This window comes from Mchenga conophoros, linkage group LG10 (assembly GCF_057382185.1).
Source record: "Mchenga conophoros isolate Kocher_MC1m ecotype Shallow Benthic linkage group LG10, M_conophoros_male_GT1.1, whole genome shotgun sequence".
Classification (NCBI taxonomy): domain Eukaryota; kingdom Metazoa; phylum Chordata; class Actinopteri; order Cichliformes; family Cichlidae; genus Mchenga; species Mchenga conophoros.
In genome coordinates, this window is record NC_140535.1 from 15,864,040 (window position 1) to 15,886,441 (window position 22,402).

Here is a 22,402-nt window from a genome sequence, read left to right on the forward strand (position 1 = left end):
TTATTTCCAATTCATTAAAAAACACCAGGTCGGGATGACGATTTGATCTGTCAAAAAAACAAAACACTGTTTCCTCCACTAGCATCTTGCCAGCAACGCCCTGCATCCCAGACCGGCGTGCGCACCACACAGACGCACTAACCGGCGAGAGGATAACGGCGGCTGCTCTGTCGGGCTGCAGCTGATGCTGCTGAAGCATCTGCAGCGCTGTTTGCTTGGTTTAGTGTGTGTGTCTGTGTGTGTGATTCCAGATGTCACCGACTGAGGATTGGCGTCCACACCGCTGCGGGGGATGTGTGTGAGTACAGGCCGTTTGGATGCGAGTTCGGGACGGACGGATTTCATGAAAGGAACAATCTCAGCGAGGGAAAACATGACAGTCTTCCCGCTCCCCTGACGATTCTCCGGGATGCAGTCATAGTCTGAGGCCGGACATGATCTTAATCTCAGGGATTGCTGTAGTTGATGCGGGATGATGTGCGCCGCACCCCGAGTGATATTGATAAGGGGAACACAGCTCGGTCCTTCACTGCCCCGCTGATTTTTGCTTGACTGTGGCTCGTAGTGATCATCTTCATCTATTTCTTTTTATTATTTCTTTTTTGATTTTTTTTGCTGGGCTGGGACTATTTGGGAGACCTTCTGATGTGGAAGGACTGGGCTGATTTGCCTGAAGGGATCAACTGAGCACTGTTGCTCTCACCCGGAGGGAAACCAGGGCTGAGCTGCTCACCTGGTCATTTCAACACAAGTATGTGAAATGTTTTGCGTGTATGCGCGTGCATGTGCAATGAAACACACTACATATTTAGAAATGACCAGTGAAGCCACTTTTACTGCAAGAATGTCCTCAGATCATACTAATGTATGACTCATCTACTTAAAAAAGTCACTTCTGCTAAATACTGTATCTGGCTTTCACCCTTTTACTGTTAACAGGTGCTTTTTGGAGAGATGTGAGCATCCCTCACCACCAATGGCAAGTCTCTGCAGGGCGCAGAATCAGTGCATATTGCACTGCTATACATTATAGTGATAACCATATTTCATCCCCCTGTATAGGAGACTTCTTCTATGGCTGTCTGAGCTCATGTGTCCTGTCTTTAGGGCCGCACATGGTGAAACACTGAGGCCTTCCTCTGACTGAGAGGCCATTAAAGTCTGTCAGGGTTTTACAACGCTTATATGCAGGCTTGTAATGGAAAGTCACTAATGGGAGGATGATCAATAGAAGCCTTGGTCAATCTTCATCACTGGCCCTCCTTTATCTGAGGATATTTTATTACACATACAGTAGGTCATCAGTGGCAGACACTGACTCAGAGTACTACTGCAAGCACTGCAAGGCTTGCATGACAGCAGCAGACGTTTGTAGCCTTTACAGTAATCGCTTAAACAGTTTGGATTTGCAAATACGCATCCCACAAATGTTTTCTGATATACTTTTACATCCATCCCAAATTTCAGTAGTATATGTGATCTGATTGGTGTCGTGTAATAATCGTCAGTGGTACCTGCAATGATCACACTTGGACATGGCTAAGTGGATGATCTGGCGTGGTTTGTGTATGTGTATATTGCATGCATTGCAATATCCTGTTTATTTGTATCTGTCCACAATGGCTAAAACTGTCCTAAAGACATAATCATATTATTATTATTATTACTGTTATTATATTATTATTATGGTCATTTCAGACTTGCATAACTAGGTTTTTCTTTTTCAAAATTATTTGGATGTAATTTTGTAATTTTATGCATTAGTTTTGTTCTCTTAAAATTAGACACATACAAGACTTTTATATTATAAGAAAGATGATTATAAATAGTATAAATAGTATGTAAATAGTAGCTTGTTAAATATACATACGACCCACTAAGTCAGAGCAATCTGTGAACATACAGATAGTAGTCTCCACATTACTATGAAGGACATGCCAGTAAGCAAGTTCCACAATTTTGGACAATATCACACAAAATTTGATATAAGCCTGCTGCTTAAACACAGACATTATTGATCAAATGCATCTATACCATTTTTTCATCAATGCACCAATATGTTTGGTGTAACATGAATCTAGTAAATTTCATTTGCCCAGATTCCAATTTAAGTTTTTGTACTTATGTAATAACATTACATGTGATCAAGTTACTTAGAGTCAGGACTTTGGGCCTACATCATTCACTCACACAATAGTACTTTAATATGTTTATGTTGATGTGTAACATCCACGTAGTTCATTTAAAGGTTCTTAATAAAAAAAACTCGTACTGGTCAAAACCAGGCCACTCAATTAATTCCTTAAGCTGTCTGAATTAGGCCCGTTATCCCCCGAGTTAATTAAACTTAGTTCTAATAGTAATTTATGTGTGTCAAAACCTATTGACTATCATTAATGATTAATGAAATAACTGTGTTATAATTTTGTTTACACTTCCAACAGGCTGCTTTGACTCGGGGTGAATTTGTGTGAATCAGCAGAACTGCAAGTGTGCTGCAGGACTGAAACCAGATCCCAGCTCCTCACGCTCTGAATCTCATTCCCTTAAAACAGCCAGTCCATAGAATAAACTGTAATCAGATCATGTCCGGCACCTAGTTTTAGGATGATGTCTCCAGTTAAACTAAAACCATTCCTGGAACACACCCTTACGCACTCACCTCTGCTGAGCCTACAAAAGTCTATCAGTTTGTTCACTATGTAGAAATACTTCAAATGAATTAGAGCTGCTGCGTGCATAGTGCCGTTTACCGGCTAAAGTTTGAATTAATCTGGTTTATTATGGTGTCTTTTATTTCTAACTACATCTAGCACGTGACACAAAAACTATCTCTGTCAGCTATACTTTGTGATTAACGAAGCTTGCTTTGGTTCATTTATCAGGGGAGCTACACTTCATAACCTGTATAAAACCAGAGATACGAGACGCCATTGCTTTTGAAGCAGAGACTGACACGTCTCCCTCTCGCCCTCCCCTGCAGCCTTTCAGCATGGCTGAGAAGACGATCGAGCAGGGCTCGGTCAGCATCCCCATGGAGGAGACCAAACTTCATGGCGGAGCGCCTCAGGAGGCGCCGCTGCTCACCCACCTGAAGAAAGTGGAGAACCACATCACTGAGGCCCAACGCTTCTCCCACCTCCCACGCCGCTCCGCTGTGGACCTGGAGTTCAATGAGCTTTCGTACACCATCCGGGAGGGTCCGTGGTGGAGGAGGAGAGGTACGGGCAATGCTTAATTCACACAGTAACCATGATGGATGAGCAAGCAAACATTACCAATGGCGATCAATACGAGGAGGCCTTTAAAAGCCTTTGTGACATTTAAGAAAAACAATTTTTTCTTGTTGTTGTTATTTTCTGTTACCTTTCTCCATTATTCTGCCACATATATCCCAGCCCACTACACACACACACACTCACACTCACAGACCTCCACCATGTTGTAGCAGCCAGTGTGCCTGCAAGCTTTGCTGCGCTCAGCACAGTTTAGACATAGTAAATAATTTACACTTGCAGGTTGGCACGCTGCTTGCGTCTCTTTTGTGGCGATGGCGAGTCAAGCCCATGATTGAGCTGTTGAGCTTGAGCTTGTGAAATACAAACAGCGCTTAAACTCAACGCCCTTGTTGCTGATGAGCCTCCAGCCTTCAGTCGACTCGTCAAATAAACCACCCTCCGCAAACTGTTCGGTTTAGCTGCTTTTTTTAATGCTCTATATGCTCAAAAGGATGGGGGAATGTGAGGATAAAGGGTGCTTCAGAGGAATCCTTTATTTACACTAGGCACATGTTACCCTAGGAAAGCCTCTACATGATGCATTGCAGGTTGTGCTATTTTCAGTCTTTTGTAATATTGATGCGTATTATGAAAGCCTGGCAGAGGAGTATTGTGAAACCTGAATTCGTGGAGAGTATCAACAAGGAGCGAAGAGGAACAGCGAGGGTACCTCTAGCTTGGATCAATAATCCAGCGTTGCTTTGTCCATTGAAGCCCATGTTTTTTGGAGGCTAGTTTATTAAAATCAGCCCCTGGTTTGCTTCTGTTTTCTCATCGGGGTGCCTGCCTCAGCTCATCAGCCTGATGATGTGTGAACAGAAAGTGTTTCTCCATCAGCTTTTGCAAATTAAGTGGCTCCATTCATAAAGAGGTTCTCCTTGTCATTTTACCCTCTGTCCAAACTCGCTGAACCTCCGATCACGCCTCATACTGGGCCCATCCTGCCCATTTGTTTTAACCAGCAAGCCACACCTAACTTTCTAATTTCACCTGTGCTGGAGTTTATTCTGAGGGGCTTGTCTGTGTTTGTGCCTCATTTACCCAGCTAAGCTCAGAGCTGCTCCTCTCTGATCAAAGCTGCAAAGACAGTGTAACAGCACAGAGCTTAGAACTGCTGATCTGCTGTGTGCGTTTATATCAAGTAAAAAACACACGTTAGCGACACACTGCTTGTGAGTCACCTCTGAAAATCTCTGTGATGAGCAGGAAGCAGAAGAACTTGTAATGCAGTGAACGTAGTTTCTGTTTACTGTAAGTCAGTGGAGGAAGGTAATGCATGAGCCGTCCTCTGTCTGTGTTATTGTTATTGTGGGCCCTTTTGTCGTGAGGCCAGTTATTTATCGCTGCTAGGATGAAGCTACTGTGACCCGCTTTCATGTTGAGGATATTTTCCTCCCGAGGGAGATAACTGGTGAAACACTAGCTCATACTTAAAAGGGGAGGGAGGGAGGAAGGGAGAGTGGGAAATGTTTACATGCCCCCAGGCGATTTACTGTGAGTTGCTCATTGCACCTGCACTGATCATCTGGTTAGTAGACAAAGGAGGGTTGCTTTTATTTATTTTTTTGTTATATTTGCAGCTTATTCATTGAATGCTGCACTTCCCGTACCATTATCCTTTTAGGGCTAATCTCAAATCTGTAAAAGGAGTGGTTCATGCTCAAAATGGAGCATAGATGCTCAGTTCTGAGACTCTGTGATGGAAATCATGCATCCTGCTTCATCACTGACATTGTCTTGCAGAAAGATTATGGATAATTTTCATTAGCATTGATCAAATATGAAAATAAAATCTCTACATGACGTCTGCATGATCAAATGAAGGTAAACTGGGAGCCACTCTGTTTGTTTGCCGTACGAAGGCTGGATATTATCTATTAAATATTCTGATCCCTTCAGTTTAACAGAGCTGTTTCTTCCGTTAAACAGCCAGGCTGAAAATGAGGCTGTGAAGTGAGAAAGAACTTACACTTCTATCACTCGCTCTTCATCTCTTATTGAGGCCCGTGGCTCCATGATGCATTGGCTCTCACCAGTAGCCTATAGCACACCCACGTCTCTGACTGAAGTGTCAGCTGTGTGGAGGACAGCCTAGACATCGGGTTTTGACAGAGAAGAGGAATGCATGCAAAAAAAGGGTTGTGTCTCTGGTTTTGCTGCTTTTTTAAAGAAATCATTTTTGTGCATCAAATGTATAAAAATGTTGTAGACGTGCAAAGCGGTGAAGTATTCTTTCTTTTTTCAGTCTGTTGTGATGGATTGTGTTTTTTCCCCCCAACCAGGTAGTATTTTAGCAGACACTTCCTTTAAGGATAGAATGAAATTAGATGAAATAGATACCAGTGAACAAACAGTAAACTCCAAGTGTGAAGGGAAAAAAGAAGAAGGTTTGTTGGGAAAGATCTAATAATTTTCTTTCACTTTAGACATGTGATGACCACACCTGATGCTATTCCCCTTCTTTGACTTTGTCCATGAGATCAGGCTTTAGTCACTCACTGAATAGAGCAGGGAACAGTGAGGTGAGCCACATAATCTATGGCTCTCATGGCACTGGGTTATGTCCCTGCAGACCCACACAGATAAGGCCATTATCGTCCACGGCTTGTAGCATCAGGTTAGATCATCAGTATGCACCACATGCCATGGCATCACTGCTTCTCTGGCAGCAAGCAGCTCTGCTGTCTGAGTGGAGGCTGTCTGATGTTATAGCACTGAAAGGAGGAGGGGGCACTACTTTTAGGCTATTTAACTCAGAAGGCTGGCAGCTGTGCTGCTGAGACCCTAATTACACAGCTCAAGACAGGAAAATGTGTCCATACGGACACTGGAGAAATGGGTAAGGCGAGGGAGACATGCGTCAAAAGCCAGGGTACTTAAAGCTCCTTTTGACATTCGATTTCAAAAAGATTTCAGGTTTTCTGTCAGCTCTTAAGCTGGTTGTTTTTGCTGTTCCCATTGTGCCTGGAGAACTGCAAAGGTTAGAGAAGTTCATCATTAAAACTGGAGTCATCTTCATTTGCAAGCCACACCAAAGCAACCGTTTGTTAAAACCGCTGCATGGGAGTAATGACTGTGGTTCATCTGTTGGTGCTAGTGAGGGCATCATCATCTTAGATTACTGCTTTAATATGCACACTCCAAACCCCCTGCAGGTCTCAGAGACTCTGAGAGCCTGGATATGTCTGAACTATAGTGTTTTTTTAAAACTAAGCTAAATTTCTTTTTTCTTTCCCGCTTATGAGTAATATTTATGAGTTTTCAGTTTTTGGTATTTTTTAATTTTGTGCTTAATCTTTTGGAACATTTTGTTTTCATATCTTTTGCATTTAAAGGTTTTCTTTTCTTGAATTAGCCTTTTATTGTTCATCTTTCTTTTAAGCATTTTAACGCATTACACAGAGCAGTTGAAACTGTCTTTGTGCTAAACAAATAAACTTGGTTTCCTTTGTCTCGCGCCCGAACCCTAGCCCCCTCTAACTGCAGTTCAAGCTTCATTCTGTATGCCAACTTCACTTAAGAAGTCACTTCTAACAGCAAGTGCATCTCTAATTTACAATAAGACTCCCTTTGCTGGGTGGTGGGGATGCCATGGCCAATACCTCTGCACTGTGACTGACAGGACTCTTAGTTCTGCTTAAAAGTGGTATTTATCGTCTGGGACTTTAAGTGGTGGAGTGAAAATAGGCTTTCTACCTGCATAACCGTCTGTTGAAGCTCTTCTAAAATCAGTGAACTGAGTCCGTTCCAACATGAGACACAAAACTGCCTGTTTCACTGTTACACTGTCGGGAGGCTGAAAAGTTTTTTTTTAACAAGTAGTTTAAAAATGACCAAGCGGATGGGTCGTAGCACTTTACATTCCAACACAGGATATAAGAGTTCATTTCATGCTTTTGTCTGTTGTAAAGCCTGAGGGTGGTAACACATACATTCAACAAGAGGAGCGCAGACCTCCACAAAGCCAGCTATAGGGGAACAATGTTACATTGTTATATTTCATAAATATTATTTTTGTTTTGTGTAGTGCATTAAACTAAATGGAAAGTGTCCTGTTGAAACTACTTGACATAGTTATTTTTATTTTTGACGATACAGTAAATGTGAACATGCATTCCAAGTGAATTACTACTAAATAAAGTAAGTTATTTGTCAATAACTGGACATGAATAACTTGAGCTGATTATATTTTATATCGCAGTGTATTTCTAATGAACTAAGCAGCTCATCCTCTGTCTCTTAACACTTTCTTTAAAGATATAATGTATTTGGGGTCAGTTTGAAAGAAAGGCAGATGTGACACGTAAACGTGAGGTCAGAGGTCAAATGTGACATGATATTTGGATGCAAACTATAATGCGATATTTAGTGTCATTTCCTAAATATTGCCAATACAAATAAAGGCAGCAGAAATGTAAGCGTAGTTTTAAAGATGAAGACATTTTATGAAAGTTTGACCTTATTTGACTTTGAAGAGGTCAGAGGTCGAAAGTAACATGATAGCTAGAATCCCAATGTGTTATTCCTTATATGCCTATATGTTGTCAGTACAAATAATGTCAGGAAGAAACATATAAAGCTATATATAACTATATAGCATTATTATCACTTTGACCTTCAGATCAATCTATTGAGGTCAGAGGTCAAATGTGGCATATTTAATACTTTTTAGGCTACTTTTAAAAGTTTTTTTTTTTTTTTTTAACCAATAAATCTTTAAGTTGACCTTGAAGACTTGGTGGATGTAAGCCAGTTTTTAATGGGCTGTTAATATCACCCTACTCTGCACTCCTACAAAGTTTTATCAGAATTTAATCAAAACTTTGTTTACAGACAAACTGACACGTGAACGCTGTGAAAAACACAACCTCGTTGGCAAAGGTAATAAAGTGCAGTACTCCCGCTCTAAACACTTTGAACGAGCTGTTTATCAGATCAGGAGCATTCAGTTTTATTTTTCCATCGTTACTCTTTTTTTTCCACACAGTTCTTGTACTTCTCGTTCTCATCGTCTTTCCGTATCATTTCAGGGCCACATTAAAAAAATGAATAAATAAAAGATTAAATGAATAAGTGAAAGAGTTCAATTTGAATCCAAAGGAAGAAACGCTCACATTAGACCTTATAACATTTGGCCTAAAACCATGAGTGTTAACTTTGAAGTAATGCTTATAAGAATAACTGGTGAAATTAATCACATGATTATAAATAACTCAGCTTTTTTTTGTTGTTGTCAGGTTATAAAGCCCTCCTGAAGTGTCTGTCAGGAAGATTTAACAGCAGAGAGCTGATTGGTATCATGGGGCCTTCTGGAGCCGGAAAGTCCACACTGATGAATATTTTGGCGGGGTACAGGTGAGCCCTGCACTTGGAGTTATTGCAGATGTGGAAATGGAAGATTGAATGATATGCACATGAAGAGGTCTCTCTCATGCTCAGAAGCTGGTACTGTGTTTAAAAACAGGGAGACCGGCATGAAAGGTACAATCCTGGTGAACGGCCGACCGAGGGATTTGAGGACTTTCAGGAAAATGTCCTGCTACATCATGCAAGATGATATGCTGCTGCCACACCTCACTGCGAGGGAGGCCATGATGGTGAGGTCATTAAAAAAGTAAAATCTTAACTTCTCATTGAATCCTAGTTCAGCAATGACAGCTGAGTTCTGTCTGTCTTTCAGGTTTCCGCCAATCTGAAACTGAATGAGAGCATGCAGGTCAAAAAGGAGCTTGTAAGTCTGAACTTACTGATGGTATTTCTGCATTACGTGCAGAAGCGGTTGCTGATGTTAGGGGTGTGGAAATGAATAGAAATGTGTCTAGCTGCAGAGAGTTTTGCTTGCCATTAATACAAATGTTTCTGAGGTAATTTGGGGTAAAACTCCAAAAAAAATGAGGAGTCTTACTTTTTGATCATTTTAATTTTGGGGGACTTTTAAGTCACCACTTTAACCTGAAACAGTTGTCTAATAAGAATTTATATTATGCTATTTAGAGAAGCAGGGCACAGACAAGACAGAGGAGGTCAACCTAATAGTTGCCTGATATAATGGAAATCAATGACCTATAGCAGGGGTGCCAAAGGTAAGGTCCAGGGACCAGAATCGTCCAAACAAAAACTCCTGTCCGGCCCCCTGGACTGCTTTGGAAAATGTTAAGGAAGGCATAAATTTTGGACTTTTAATTGTATTTCATAAGTTTGACAGCTTTTCTTACAAATAATGACTTCCCACCCTTGTTCAAATTACAAATAATTAAGTAATTAAGTAATAGATAAACAGTTACCTACTATAGAATTTTTATTTTCAGTAAAATATTTTTAAAAAGAAATTTTCTGCTTCTTCTGTACAGTGACAGAAAGGTGGGTTTAACTGGTCTGGCCAAAGTAACATTAAAGTGGGCTGTGGCCCGTGATGCAAAATAGGTTTGACATCCCTGCCACAGCTAACCCAAGCCACATTATCACATTGGAGCCAGAATACTTGTCTGATCCACATCAAACAACACTGAAGGCAGCAAAACACTGTATGCTGATGTGCAGCTGCAGTTGATGACCACTGTCTTGTCTGCAGTGAAATCCTTCTGCTGCACATCACAGCATACATCCATATTTGGCTTTGAAGTTAAATCTCTTTCATATTGCACACCTCTATTTTTAGCTTTGAGTAAGCGCGCCGTGGCGTTCCAACACTTCTCTTTGTTTGGGTTGAAGGTGGACGAGATCCTGACCGCTCTGGGCCTTCAGGAGTGTGCTCAGACACGTACCATCTCTCTCTCTGGGGGCCAGTGTAAAAGACTGGCCATTGCCCTGGAACTGGTTAACAATCCACCTGTCATGTTCTTTGATGAGCCCACCAGGTAGGACAACACTCATCTGGATTAACTCTGTGTGATTTCAGCTGAAATGCAGTCTAAATAGTGCATCTTTCTTTGCGTGTCCCATCCAAGTGGTCTGGACAGCGCGTCCTGCTTCCAGGTCGTTTCCCTCATGAAGTCCTTGGCTCAGGGAGGACGGACAATCATCTGTACCATTCATCAGCCCAGTGCCAAGCTCTTTGAGATGTTTGATAAGGTAACTTGAGTGCTCTTTCTCCTGGGCATGCCTCACCACCCATTAGCTGCAGCTCAGACCTAGACACTACATGCTTGCAGGGTTTGTTTCATGCAGCTGAAGCTGTGTGGCAGTCGATACCCGGCCCTGTTGTTTTGTCAGTTGTCGATGCATTATTCACGGAGCCATTGTGTTCAAAACTATGTTGATTACTCTGTACATGTGTTCTTATTCACCAGCTGTACATCCTCAGTCAGGGTCAGTGCATATACAAGGGCACAGTCCCTTACCTCATCCCTTATCTGAAGAACCTGGGTCTCCACTGCCCGACATATCATAATCCAGCTGATTTCAGTGAGTTGATTACAAGTGTATATCCATGCATAACTTTTTATATGTTATGCATCGTTCTCATTAGCTTGTCCTCTCTATTCCCAGTCATTGAGGTGGCATCGGGGGAGTACGGAGACCTGAACCCAGTGCTGTTTGACGCAGTCCAGGGCGGACTGTGCTCAGAGGAGGGCAAGAAGAACTCGAGGGACAAAACTGACTCCTCTTGTCCCTCACAGTGTCACAGTGTAAGTGATATCAGCGCTTTAACACATCACACACACCCTGTGTGTCTGGTATTTAACATTATTAAACCCCTGAAAGTACCAGACTTTACTCATTTTAAAGAATTGTTCATTTATTAGGAAAATTGATCAAATCTTGCTTTTTGTTGTCTCTGGTTTTCCTGGAATTAACCACGTTCGTTATTGTTGTCTACTTCTATTAACAATTAGATGCAGGCAACATATTTCTAAACTACAAAGCCACCATATAATAGAAATGATAAACGATACCTTTATAAAAAGTAGTAGTGCTGTACTTACTGGGGTTGTATTTCACCACAGATACTCAAATTGCTCACAGCTGAATGGGAACCTTAAAAATGCTGCTATGACAGCCAATAAAAAATATAATCAGTAGCTAAAAATTGAGGCAACAAAATAAATAAAAAATAGACCTTTCCTATTTCCTATTCACAGTAATACCTTTTAAATGGTACAATTTTTTCATCCCTACTCCACTGATCCGTCTCATTAGTCTCTATAAGCTGTCTTCTCACTATGTCTTTCTCAGCCCTATAATATAATAACTTAATAAGAGCATCAGCAAAAATGCTAGAACCGTGACTGTAAACCACCCACAGCTGTCTGCTTTACGGTTACTCCTGTTTAATGCATACTGCAGTTTTGCCCTGCTGCTTCCTTTAAGCGCAGTGAGGTCATTGATTTTCTCTGTTATTCTTTGTTATGCACTTATTACCCTTCTGATTCTGATTGAGCCAGAAGACAAACACCACTTTTGTATCTGTCCTTTAAATAAAACTACAGCTAGTGTGGATTTAGCTTAGATCTGCACAGGAAGTGGAGTTTTGAGTTTGAACCTGGTCCGTGTGGAGTTTGCGACCACTCCTCACGCTTCGAGCTTACTTTGGTTTCTTCATGAAAGCACACTGGGTTAATTCTGCTGTCACTGTGCCCTTGACCAAAGCAGTGGCCTACATGAAGAGCTGGCCCCTGGGTGCTGCTGCATCCTGATACTGCTCCTCCTAGTAATAATAATTAGAGAGAACATGTTTCCCTGTGGAGTTGAATAGAGATATCCTTATCGTCATAGTTTTCAATTTCATTTTTGTAAAACAAAACAAGTTATAGACAGTAAGTAAGCTGCAAGTGTCTCTGCCACTAGACAGAAACACTCTTGTTTAAAATACACCAAGAAATAATGCTACATGTTATCATTTTAACTGATATGAGTACTCTATTATTTCTAATTTTGCACAGGACACAGGAACACTTGAGAAGCATAGCTTCGCCACCAGTACATTCACACAGTTTTGCATCCTCTTCAAAAGAACCTTCATTACAATATGCAGAGATACGGTATAGTATTTACTCTATAAATATCTCCAGATTTTATCAATTAAAATTCACTTAAACTTTGTTTTTATTCTTGTCATGAGTTACAGACTTTTGAGTTTTATTTCTTTTTTTTCTCAAGGTGCTGACCCACCTTAGGGTGATGTCCCATCTGTCCATTGGAGTACTCATTGGCCTGCTCTATCTCAAAATTGGAAATGATGCCAGCAAGGTTTTCAACAACACTGGCTTCCTCTTCTTCTCTATGCTTTTCCTCATGTTTGCTGCCCTGATGCCCACAGTGCTAACCTGTAAGACTTGTCTTCTATGCAGAGAGTGGAAGTTGTTTGTCTGTTACAAGTGGAAAGTCTTTAAATGCCGCTGTTGTTCCACAGTTCCTCTAGAGATGTCTGTGTTTGTGAGAGAACATCTTAACTACTGGTACAGCCTGAAGGCCTATTACTTGGCCAAAACCATGGCTGACATACCGTTCCAGGTAGTGTTTTGCTTTTTGAACACTTCGTATTTTGTGCATGCGTGGAGTACAGTTTAAACTAATTGCATTAAAAATGTGCTTCACAGGTGATTTGTCCAATTATGTACTGTAGTATAGTGTACTGGATGACAGAACAACCTGCAGAGGTGGGTCGCTACCTGCTCTTTATGGCCTTGTCTACATCCACAGCGCTGGTGGCGCAGTCGCTGGGTCTGCTTATAGGAGCTGCATCAACATCTCTGCAGGTAAGTAATGGAGTGTTCTCTCCCAACAACGTACAAGAAAAAATAAATGCACCCATGTGGTTTTATAATGATAGAGGCAAAGTTAAGCTACTTCATAATAAGTAGCTTGGTGCACCCCAAAAAGTACATAAGCAAAAGTACACAAGTACATGTACTATTTAAGATGGGGAAATATTGCTTCTTTTTTTTTTTTTTTGCAAAATTACCAAGAAATTACACAATATTTAAAGTTGCTTACAGTGTAAGTTGTGTCTTCTTTTCTGTAAAATAACCCAAACTTATGCACAACTTAAAATTACTTAAAATGTAATTATTTGTTCTTTCCTGTATGGTACCTGAAGTTATGCAGTACTTAAACCTACTGATACACAATCTAAAATTACTTACACATTACTTAAAATTACTTAAAATGTAATTATTTCTTTGTTTCCTGTAAAAACCGGAGTTGTTACCTCCTTATTCTAGTGTCCCTGCCTAAGTATTTGTAGGTAAATATAATACATTGAAATTTCAAATAAAATACAATGAAATTTCATTTAATTACAGGGGAATTATACCCTTAGTTATGGGCTATATTATAAATGCTTGAATATGTAAAAATGGGCCTGTAGTGCACTGACTGAATTTCAGTAAAGAAAAAGATGTTTGTGTGTCAGATTTTGCTTTTTTCGCTGCTGGACTGTCTCTACTGTTTGAAATAAATCGAACGGGCTCACACAGCAGAGTTGTTACTACAGTGGGTGGTTTTAGTCATACATTTACTCTGAACAATGCTGCGAACATCTTGGCATTAAATGGCACTTTTTCACATGTAGCACACAACAAGAGATTGTGTGTGTCAGATGAGGTGTTGTAATCATTTATTGTTTAACGTAGGTGGAGGTGGTCACCCTTTATCAAAAAAGTATCCCTGCAATCCAAAATTTTTATTAACGAAATTTTCTGTGTTTTTGGTAAACTGGCTTTTTTTATTCTGGCAAGTCTGCATTTAGGAATGATAGCTTTGTTTAAAAGTGGAAGGTGTGAGGGTTGGGTTTTTAGAATAGAATAGAATAGAATAGAATAGAATAGAATAGCCCTTTATTGTCATTGTACATGTACAATGAAATTGTAGGTGCTCCTCTCCACTCACTAAATAGTAGACAGTAGGAATAAACTGCAAACAGGAGAAAACAGAAAGTCAAGATAGATATATACAAGATAAGATAAAAGGCATACAATGGAGAACAAAATAGTTGCAAAGTGCTCAGAGGTAGTGCAAAGTAAAGAAGCTGTTAATGAGTCTGGAGGTGTAGGACCTAATCGACCTGAGGTGCCAACCAGAGGGCAGCGGGTCAAACAGGTGGTGGGCGGGGTGCAAGGGGTCACCTGTGATGGCTCTGGTTCCTGAGACAGGAGGATCTGGCAATGGTCTCCAGGAGTGGCAAAGTGCAGCCAATGATTTTTTGGGCAGTGTTAATTACCCTCTGCACAGCCTTTCTATTCTCAGTTGTGGCTCCTAAGGACCAAACACCCAGGCACTATGAGAGCACGCTCTCCACTGAGGAGCGGTAAAAGGCCAGCAGCAGCTTCTGGTCCACGTTATTCTTCCTCAGAATTTCCCAGGGGAGGGGTGGTTTCAAGCTGAGCAAAGAAGGTGTTGTGCTCCCCTGTGAGTTTGAGGCTGCTGTCGGGGGTTGTGGGGCTCTGTCCTTTGTAGTTACTGAAAGTTTGGATACCTCTCCACAACTGCTGGGTGTTGGTGGTGGTGAAGAAGCCCTCTATCCACCTCCTGCAGGCCTCCTTGGCCCATTTAATGCCATTCCTCAGGTTGGCGCTGGCAGTGCAGAACAGGGAAATGTCCCTCAGCCTGAAGGCTGAGTTATGAGTCATGAACAGAGCCTGTACTTCACTCGTTATCTAAGGTTTTCAGTTAGGAAAAACCTGGATGTCACATTCTCTACACAGCATTTAATGTAGAAAAGGACAGAATGAGTGGAGGTTTCCAGGTCCTTCTGTTCAAAGATTGACCAGTCTTTCAGATCAAAACAGAGCATCATCTGGCCATGTTTTAATGACATGGGTGCTTCGAGGGGTTTATTTCCTGAGGGGAATGCAGGCAGGGATGAGGAGCAGATAGAGGTGGTCAGATTGTCCTAGGTGGGGGAGGGGTGTTGCTCTGTAGGCACGCTTGATGTTACTGTGACCTTCTGTGAAGGCTTCTGTTGTTGGTGAGGCAAAGTTACACTGGATGCATTGTTAATACATTTCTGCAGATAGTTGGTTAATAAACCACACTGTTTCAGTTTTTATTTTGACATTTGTTCAATAAAAAACATAACATGTATGCAACATGTAAATAAAGAGAATGGTAAAAGGACTGGATCTTATATAACACTTATCTACTCTGCCTGAGACACTCAGTGCTTTATACAACTCACCTAATTCACTTTTTAAAAATGCTTTTTCTACATAAGTGCTTTCTGTCAAACATTCACAGTCCAATGGATGCATCAGAGAGCAACTTGTGATTAGTATCTTGCCGAACAGCCATCCCAGAATGGTGGATACTGTGTGTATTTATATAAAGGTTTCTTGACAGAGTTTGATAAGGTGTCTAGCTGATGTTTTAAAGTTATGCAATTACTTGGTTATTATATTTTTTAAATAACTTGTTATCCAGCACTGACGTGGATGCTGACAAGTATCCCAGACTTCGCAGTGGCATAGTGTCTTCTTACCACTTGTAGTTTGCCACAATGAATGATAAGGTCCTCAAAAATCTGTAATGCAATGCAATGGGGAAAAAAGCAGCACTTATAATGACAGTTCCACAATGTAACAGAACAAATTTTATATTGCAGAAAGTTGATTCAGTTCATCCGGACGTTGTGTTATCTTCAGTCTCAGCTGACTGCAGATCTCCCAGCCTTATAAACAAGGCAGCTGCACAACAATCACAACGAGCAGCATCGCCTAACAATGAGCCATGAGCTCAGTTTGTGGTCATTAATATGCACATTACATTCAGAGAGCGTTGTGGCATGGTGGTTTGCAGCAACAAGGTCCTGGGTTTGAATCTCCTTTCTGTGTGGTCTTTGTATGTTCTCCCCAAGTCTGCACGGCTTCTCTCCGGGTACTCCAGCTTCCTCCCACAGTCCAAAGACATGTAGTTGGTGAGGTTAGGTTAACTTGCAATTTTAAATTGACTATAGGTTTAAATGTGAGTGTGAATGATCTGTGTGTCAGCCTTGCAACAGACTGGTAGCTTCTTCAGGGTGTGGCCCACCTCTTGGCTTCAGACGCTCCCTTCTTCTCAAGAAAAAAGGAAAAAGAACATGGATGGATAATATGCATATTAAAATGACAGTTAATCAGCAATGTGAAGATACTCTTAGGTACCCTCCTTGATCTAGACATGGTTGCTCTCCTTTTATACATATGGCCGTTTGCTCAAACCAGCTCTCCTCCATGTCTAGGCTGATCCTCATCCTCATCACTGAAAGAGTGCCCCCTACTCCGTAGGTATACGGTAACTAAACTGCAACATCCCACCTTTGATGTGGCTTCCCAGCGGTTCCCCAAGTCTCTGTAAACAGCACATATGGCCACTGAGCAAGGGTTATGATAATTTGCATATTAACAATCATGAAGCTGATCTTGTGTTAGGTAGTGGTGCTGGTTTTGATTGTTGTGCAGCTGTACTGTTAATATGGAGAATGTGCAGTCAGCTGAGATGGAAGAAATCACTTAGATGAGTTATAAATGTTCTTCTAACTGAAAAATGCTGTCTCCAGATGAACTGAATCAAGGTTCCTTAGCTGCATCATCAAGGATGCACCAAGCGTGCATTTTATAGAAAAAGTGACCAGTGTGAGCAAACAGCGGATAATGATAATGATCTAAAATGCTATACTACAATACTTTCTTTTGTCTGCTTACAAGGTAAGAAATTAACTTTTTCATATGATTTTTGCTGCTAATTCATTCCACAGGTGGCAACATTTGTGGGCCCAGTCACAGCCATACCTGTCCTCCTTTTCTCTGGCTTCTTTGTCAATTTTGACACCATTCCCAAATACCTACAGTGGAGTTCTTATGTTTCCTATGTCAGGTATGTCAGCTACCAATGAATTTCTAAGGCTGTTGAATAGAAAATCAAGCTTTTTCTAAACTCATTTTAGTAATTGGTTTCTGTGGTTTGACTGTCTACACTGACTCTCTTTAATCACCCACTTTTAGGTATGGCTTTGAGGGGGTGATACTCTCTATTTATGGGATGAACCGGTCTGAGCTTGAATGTCCAGACCCTGTGTGTAAGTTTCAAAAGCCAGAGGAGGTCTTGCAGCTGTTGGATGTGGAGGACGCAAAGCTTTACGTGGACTTCATGGTGCTGGGGGTTTTCTTCCTGATCCTCAGACTCGCCACTTACCTGGTTCTGCGCTACAAAGTCAAGTCAGAGCGTTAAGACGTCCAGAGGCACAGTGCTGATGGATATGGATGCTCATGAATATCCCAGAAGTGTGAGATAGTAAGAAAACCTATCCTCTCTCTTTTTCAGTTTCAACATTTCAAAATCAATCGAGTATGTGCTGCACCATTACTCAAACTGTACAGTATGGTACAGATTGAAAAGGTTTACTGATAAGAAAATGAAAAGTTTCAACTGTGAATTGTTGTTCCCTGCACACTGTTACTGTATGCCAGGTAATGGTCACCATCACCTTTCATAAATACAATAAAATATTGCTCAGTGGCACCATGAGTGGACAGAACACCCCCCAAAAAAGCAGATCGCATGTTTCATTAAGCTGAGAATTTTGAAAATGTACTTTTTTTGGTGACTCCAGGAAAGTGTTTGTAACTTGGAGCTTCTTAATCCAGTGCCTAAAAGGTATTTCAAGGCCCACAACAGAATCTGCTTAATTGACACAAAGAACAGCAGCCATCAAGATGACCCTGAAACGTGATTTCAAATCAGATCCTCTGTTATTGCCAACAGAAAAGTGGAAGCCTTTTTTGGGGCTCATCTCTCTCTCCTGTAGGATAATCTTGTCAGGTGTCCTTACCAAAATGCACGACGTGGCGACTTGTCTTTATGGAACAGAAATCGACTGCCAGTGGATGACTCTCCTCGCTGGAGACCATTTTCGCAGGCCTTTTGCCCCAGCGCTCACAGTGATGGGACACTTTGCCTCGGATGAAGAGCTTGTGAATATGTTAAGCAATGTGTCTTATACAAAGACTGACATGGATTCGCCCCGCATCCGGCCCTAACGACTCCTTACTTGCTCCTGCACGTGTTTGCTTCTGCCACAACTCGGGAAGCATTGAGTGAATTGGGAGCGACACGTGAAAGCGAGTAAGCTGTTTGCAGCCTGATGCAGTGGGCCGTCTTCATCGCAGACAGAATAGCATTTTAGGTGAAGTGCAATAGAATATATTATGGCTAAAAAATAGCAAAAAAAAAAGGAGAAGAAGAAGAAGAAAAAGTGTTGTTTGTCTAATCAGTGTCGCTCTTTTGACACAGTTCTTTGAAATGCTTGTTTCCACTCGTATGACTCTTTAGCTGCCTCCTCCCTGAGCTGAAAAAGGAAGTCCCCTCCTCCTTTCCTCCTCTTTCTCTCTGCTTTGCTGATGTCTGACAGATGCGTGTTGTTCAAAACAATGTTAGATACTTGAAATGCTGGCTGGGCGGTTTTTGTGCCTCTGAACTAGAATGATTTGAGTTTTCTCTGCTTCCTTGTTTGCACATACACTACACCTTATATCTACATACTGGCTCTCTATTTCTCTCTCTTACACACACACACACACACGCAGAGGTACATTACAGACATACACACACACATCACCATGGCAATGTTTAGAAGAGCCTCTCCTAGTCACACGGCAATGCAAATATTTTCCAATAGACTTGCTATGAAATATTTCTTACTCCAACTATGCTACTTAGTAATCCTTATTATAATACTTCAAATAATGTGAGTATATAACCAATGATTGTACAGTGAGTATGTCATGCTGTAAACAAATGTACATTTGCACTTTTCAGTGTATCTTTATTGTTTTTTCTTATTTATTTGTATTTAGTTTTATTTTTTTAAACCTACAAGACGAGTGCTGCTTGAAAGTGCAATGGGGGAAAGAAAACGGCACATGGATGTTGCATGATCATCTTAGGAGTGAAATTTATGAGATATTAAATTTTAGAGTATGGGACAGTGGTTTTATTTCCTCATCCAAACATATCTGTCCCGCCACGTTTGAGGAGATGCGAATCCTCCGCTCTGCACTGAGCATTTCTTTTAGAACATCTGGAGCCACGTGTGCGTCACTAGTGCGGATTAAAGATGACACGATCAGGAGTGAAAAGAGGCGAATGTACGAGACGTCCTGGATGGAAGAAGGCAGGGATACAGAACAGAGAGCCAAATATGTCATTATGTAGCTAAAGAGGTTCGCAGTCTCTTTGGGAAGCAGCTGGATTGGAGAGCAGATCACTAATCACTAATCTGCTTCGCTGTTCAGCACAGAGATGGCTGTGATTAATAGCAATAGTTCACATCGTGATGTTTATGAAACCTCCTGCAGTTTATAAGGTTTATGTTCTTCTTACCGGTTCTATTATGTGCAATAACCACACAAAGGCAACTCTGTGAGACCAATTACATGAAATGTGACGCTGAAATTTTTTCGTTGTAGTGCGTTCGTTGCTTGTGTTCAGTGACAAAAGCTAATGGATTGTCAGAAAGATTGTCACCTCAAAGACCAAAGCGGGATCATAACATTTATTCTAATATCAGGATAATTATAGAAAAAATGCATGGAATGAAATAAAAGGTGTTTAAACTCAATTTTCCTACAAAAACAGATGATATGTGTTTTAAGTTTCTCTAAATTGGAAGCAGAAACTTAACTGCAACTCCAACGCCAACCAATAAACAGTCATCAAGTAACTGGACAGTCTGGGGGAGTTTGGGGCTTAGATGTTAAGGCCCGTGGTACCAAAGACGAAAACAAGTCTCCCTTCTTCTCCCCCATAATGTGCATGCAGTGTCCAATATTACCATTAATTTTCTGACCAAAATAAGTGCTCTGAGGACACATTAACAAAGTCTGTAGTACAGTCAGTTTGTCTGGTAGAATCCCTGATTAGCTGATTATAAATGAGGTGTGGGAAGATGTGAGATGTGTGTAAGCGTTATGAAGTAGCTATGGAAGTGAAATTGCAGGATGCAATATCACTTGAACGCATGGTGACGTCACACTGTTTGCGCAGTCTCTTTATCACTTTGCAAAATCATTTCACAGCTTCATCCGTTTGCTCATAAGAAGCCACCGGGCTTATTGTGCACTCGCATGGTAAAGAGTAATATGCAGGCTATCCCTACAGAAAGCTTGGACTCTTATTAAAAATGTGTGATGGGATTAGAGGTAGTTGTTTTATCTAATTTTCCGCTTAGAGTTTAATTTCTGATTTAAAAAAAAATGCAAGTTCTGTATACTGAACGCTGTTCCGAGGATTATATTAAAGATCATTTATAACCTTTACCCTTTCTTTGTGAGATGATTTGATCGGACACTGATCGCTGATACTTTTTCCATAACCATATTTATACACTGAAGAGTAGCAAACACTTAATTATTTGTGATTCTTTCCAGTGCTCAGGAGTACACTCATCGTGAGCATTTTCACAAGACTCGTTTAGCTTTAAATTTACATTAGAGGCATTTAGGTAACCCAGTAGTAGCTCGGCTGCTGTTTCGTGCCATGTATTGATGCGAAAACCTCTTGAAACAGCTTTTTCAAATACGGGTGTGCTTTAAAACATAAATCATAAAGCTGAGGGGCGTGCAGGAAACATCAGGAAGAACCAGAAAATGATTTCCACATTTTATTGCACATTTTATAGCTCCGAAGCTCCCCAGTCCTGTTGACTTGGAGGGCAGTAATTGCAGAGAGGCACAATGTAGCAGGATGAGAGGGGCTGAAGTGTTTCCACGGATGTACATAATGGGTTTATCCAGAGTGGTGAAGCAGTTCAGTCATAAATTACGTTCCTCATCTCAGCAGAAGGTGACAAAAGAAAAGCAGCTTCAACGTAAACGCTCTTTTTCTACATTCACTGGGAAAATATTTAGTTGGGTCTGAATAGGAAGCTAGATTTCAAACTTAATCTACTCTCATTTTTTAAAATAGAGAGAAAATACATGAAAAAGCATGAAGAGAGAGGATATTCCTTCACTTTCTTTTGCTTATCCAGTTCAGACTTGTAGTGGGGCTGGATTCTGTCCCAGCTTTGATGGGGTGAGAGGGAGGTTACACTGAAAACATAAAGAGTGTTTTTAACTGTCCAAGTTCTTTGAGAGTTTTGCACAGCCTCAGAACGGACTTTAATAACTTGAAGATGATAAGGCTCTGCACTAGCACCTTGAGACAAATCAGCACGCTCGCTGGCCAATAAGGCAGCATTATAGCTAGTAAAGGAGCTGCCTGCCTGCCACTTTGCTCACCTAAAATCTAGGAAACTGAAAAAGCAAGGCAAGTTAGACTTCACGATTGTACTCAGAATAATGGGGTCATTGAAGGTAACTGCTAGTGTGAAATTCTAATGTGTTTCACTGTTGGATAAACTGGTCAGAGATGAAACTCATTAGGTAGGCTTGGTGATCCCAGCAGGCCCGATATCCCATGAACTCTTACCTGCATTGAAATATAAATAAAACACATAAAAGTGGTAGAGGCACAGCATTAATATTCTTCAACTCCCACTGAAGCTTTATTTAATGAACTACACGGCCTTGAAAGATAAAGACAGAGAATGATAACACGGCTCTCTGCTGTTACAGCTCTGTAAAGTGCAGCTGGTGTTTCAATGCTTGGAGGGCTCTCTGAGTATTCCCTATCACCACACAGTGAAGATGATGTTCAAAAACACCTCATAATAAACTCTTACACAGCCAGCTGCAGATCTGTAGGCCCTGATCAAGGATGCAGTCAATTGTAGCATTTAATGACAGTGAAATGCAAATGTGGCTCAAGAGGTTCATTAGAAAAGAATGGTGGAGGTTGCAATAACTTCACTGGACAGATGCTTCTCAGGTTGCTAATGTGGACCTCAACAGAGCTGACCCCATAACTAAGCATGTGACGCAAGGTTACTTTATGATGATGGTAAAACATCTAATTAAAGGGACAAGATATTAGTAATCAAAACAAAGGGGTCACTTCTTCTCAAACAAAGTAATGCTATATAATCAAATCATACCTGGTTAATGAATTTAAAACAGTGCAAAAAGCAATTGAATAAACTAAGTAAAAATAACAATTAAATGAAATAATTCAAGGTAGTTGAACACGTTATTGTTTTCAGCTCAGTTTAGTTTCAGTTAGTTTCCACAGTGTCATTGCTACTGTTTTAATCTTTTAATTAGTACCTGTGT

At 40.9% G+C, this 22,402-nt stretch overlaps 1 protein-coding gene across 3 annotated transcripts; it reads left to right on the plus strand.

The window, feature by feature from the left end:
• Positions 1-112: 112 nt before the first annotated feature.
• abcg4a (ATP-binding cassette, sub-family G (WHITE), member 4a) lies at positions 113-20,580 on the plus strand. Of its 3 annotated transcripts, XM_085288820.1 has the most exons (16): positions 113-751; positions 2,984-3,221; positions 8,112-8,159; positions 8,516-8,633; positions 8,743-8,875; positions 8,959-9,009; positions 9,990-10,135; positions 10,226-10,349; positions 10,568-10,682; positions 10,767-10,906; positions 12,161-12,259; positions 12,378-12,546; positions 12,631-12,731; positions 12,818-12,976; positions 16,951-17,069; positions 17,198-20,580. In XM_085288820.1, exons 2-16 carry the CDS (start codon positions 2,993-2,995, stop codon positions 17,421-17,423), a joined length of 1,977 nt encoding a protein of 658 aa, XP_085144946.1. In that variant the 5' UTR covers positions 113-751; positions 2,984-2,992; the 3' UTR covers positions 17,424-20,580. The 3 variants fall into 3 exon arrangements, with proteins under 3 accessions (XP_085144946.1, XP_085144944.1, XP_085144945.1); XM_085288818.1 differs by lacking the exon at positions 8,112-8,159 and having other exon boundaries at positions 17,198-20,578; XM_085288819.1 differs by lacking the exons at positions 113-751; positions 8,112-8,159 and having other exon boundaries at positions 17,198-20,579.
• Positions 20,581-22,402: the final 1,822 nt, after the last annotated feature.

What these genes read in the sequence shown, in the direction of transcription:
- abcg4a (XM_085288820.1), top strand. Translation starts at nt 2,993, where the DNA reads ATGGCTGAGAAGACGATCGAGCAGGGCTCGGTCAGCATCCCCATGGAG. An exon ending in CTGCGAGGGAGGCCATGATG is followed by an intron (nt 8,876 to 8,958) that starts GTGAGGTCATTA and finishes TCTGTCTTTCAG; the next exon opens with GTTTCCGCCAATCTGAAACT. An exon ending in TGCAGGTCAAAAAGGAGCTT is followed by an intron (nt 9,010 to 9,989) that starts GTAAGTCTGAAC and finishes TTTGGGTTGAAG; the next exon opens with GTGGACGAGATCCTGACCGC.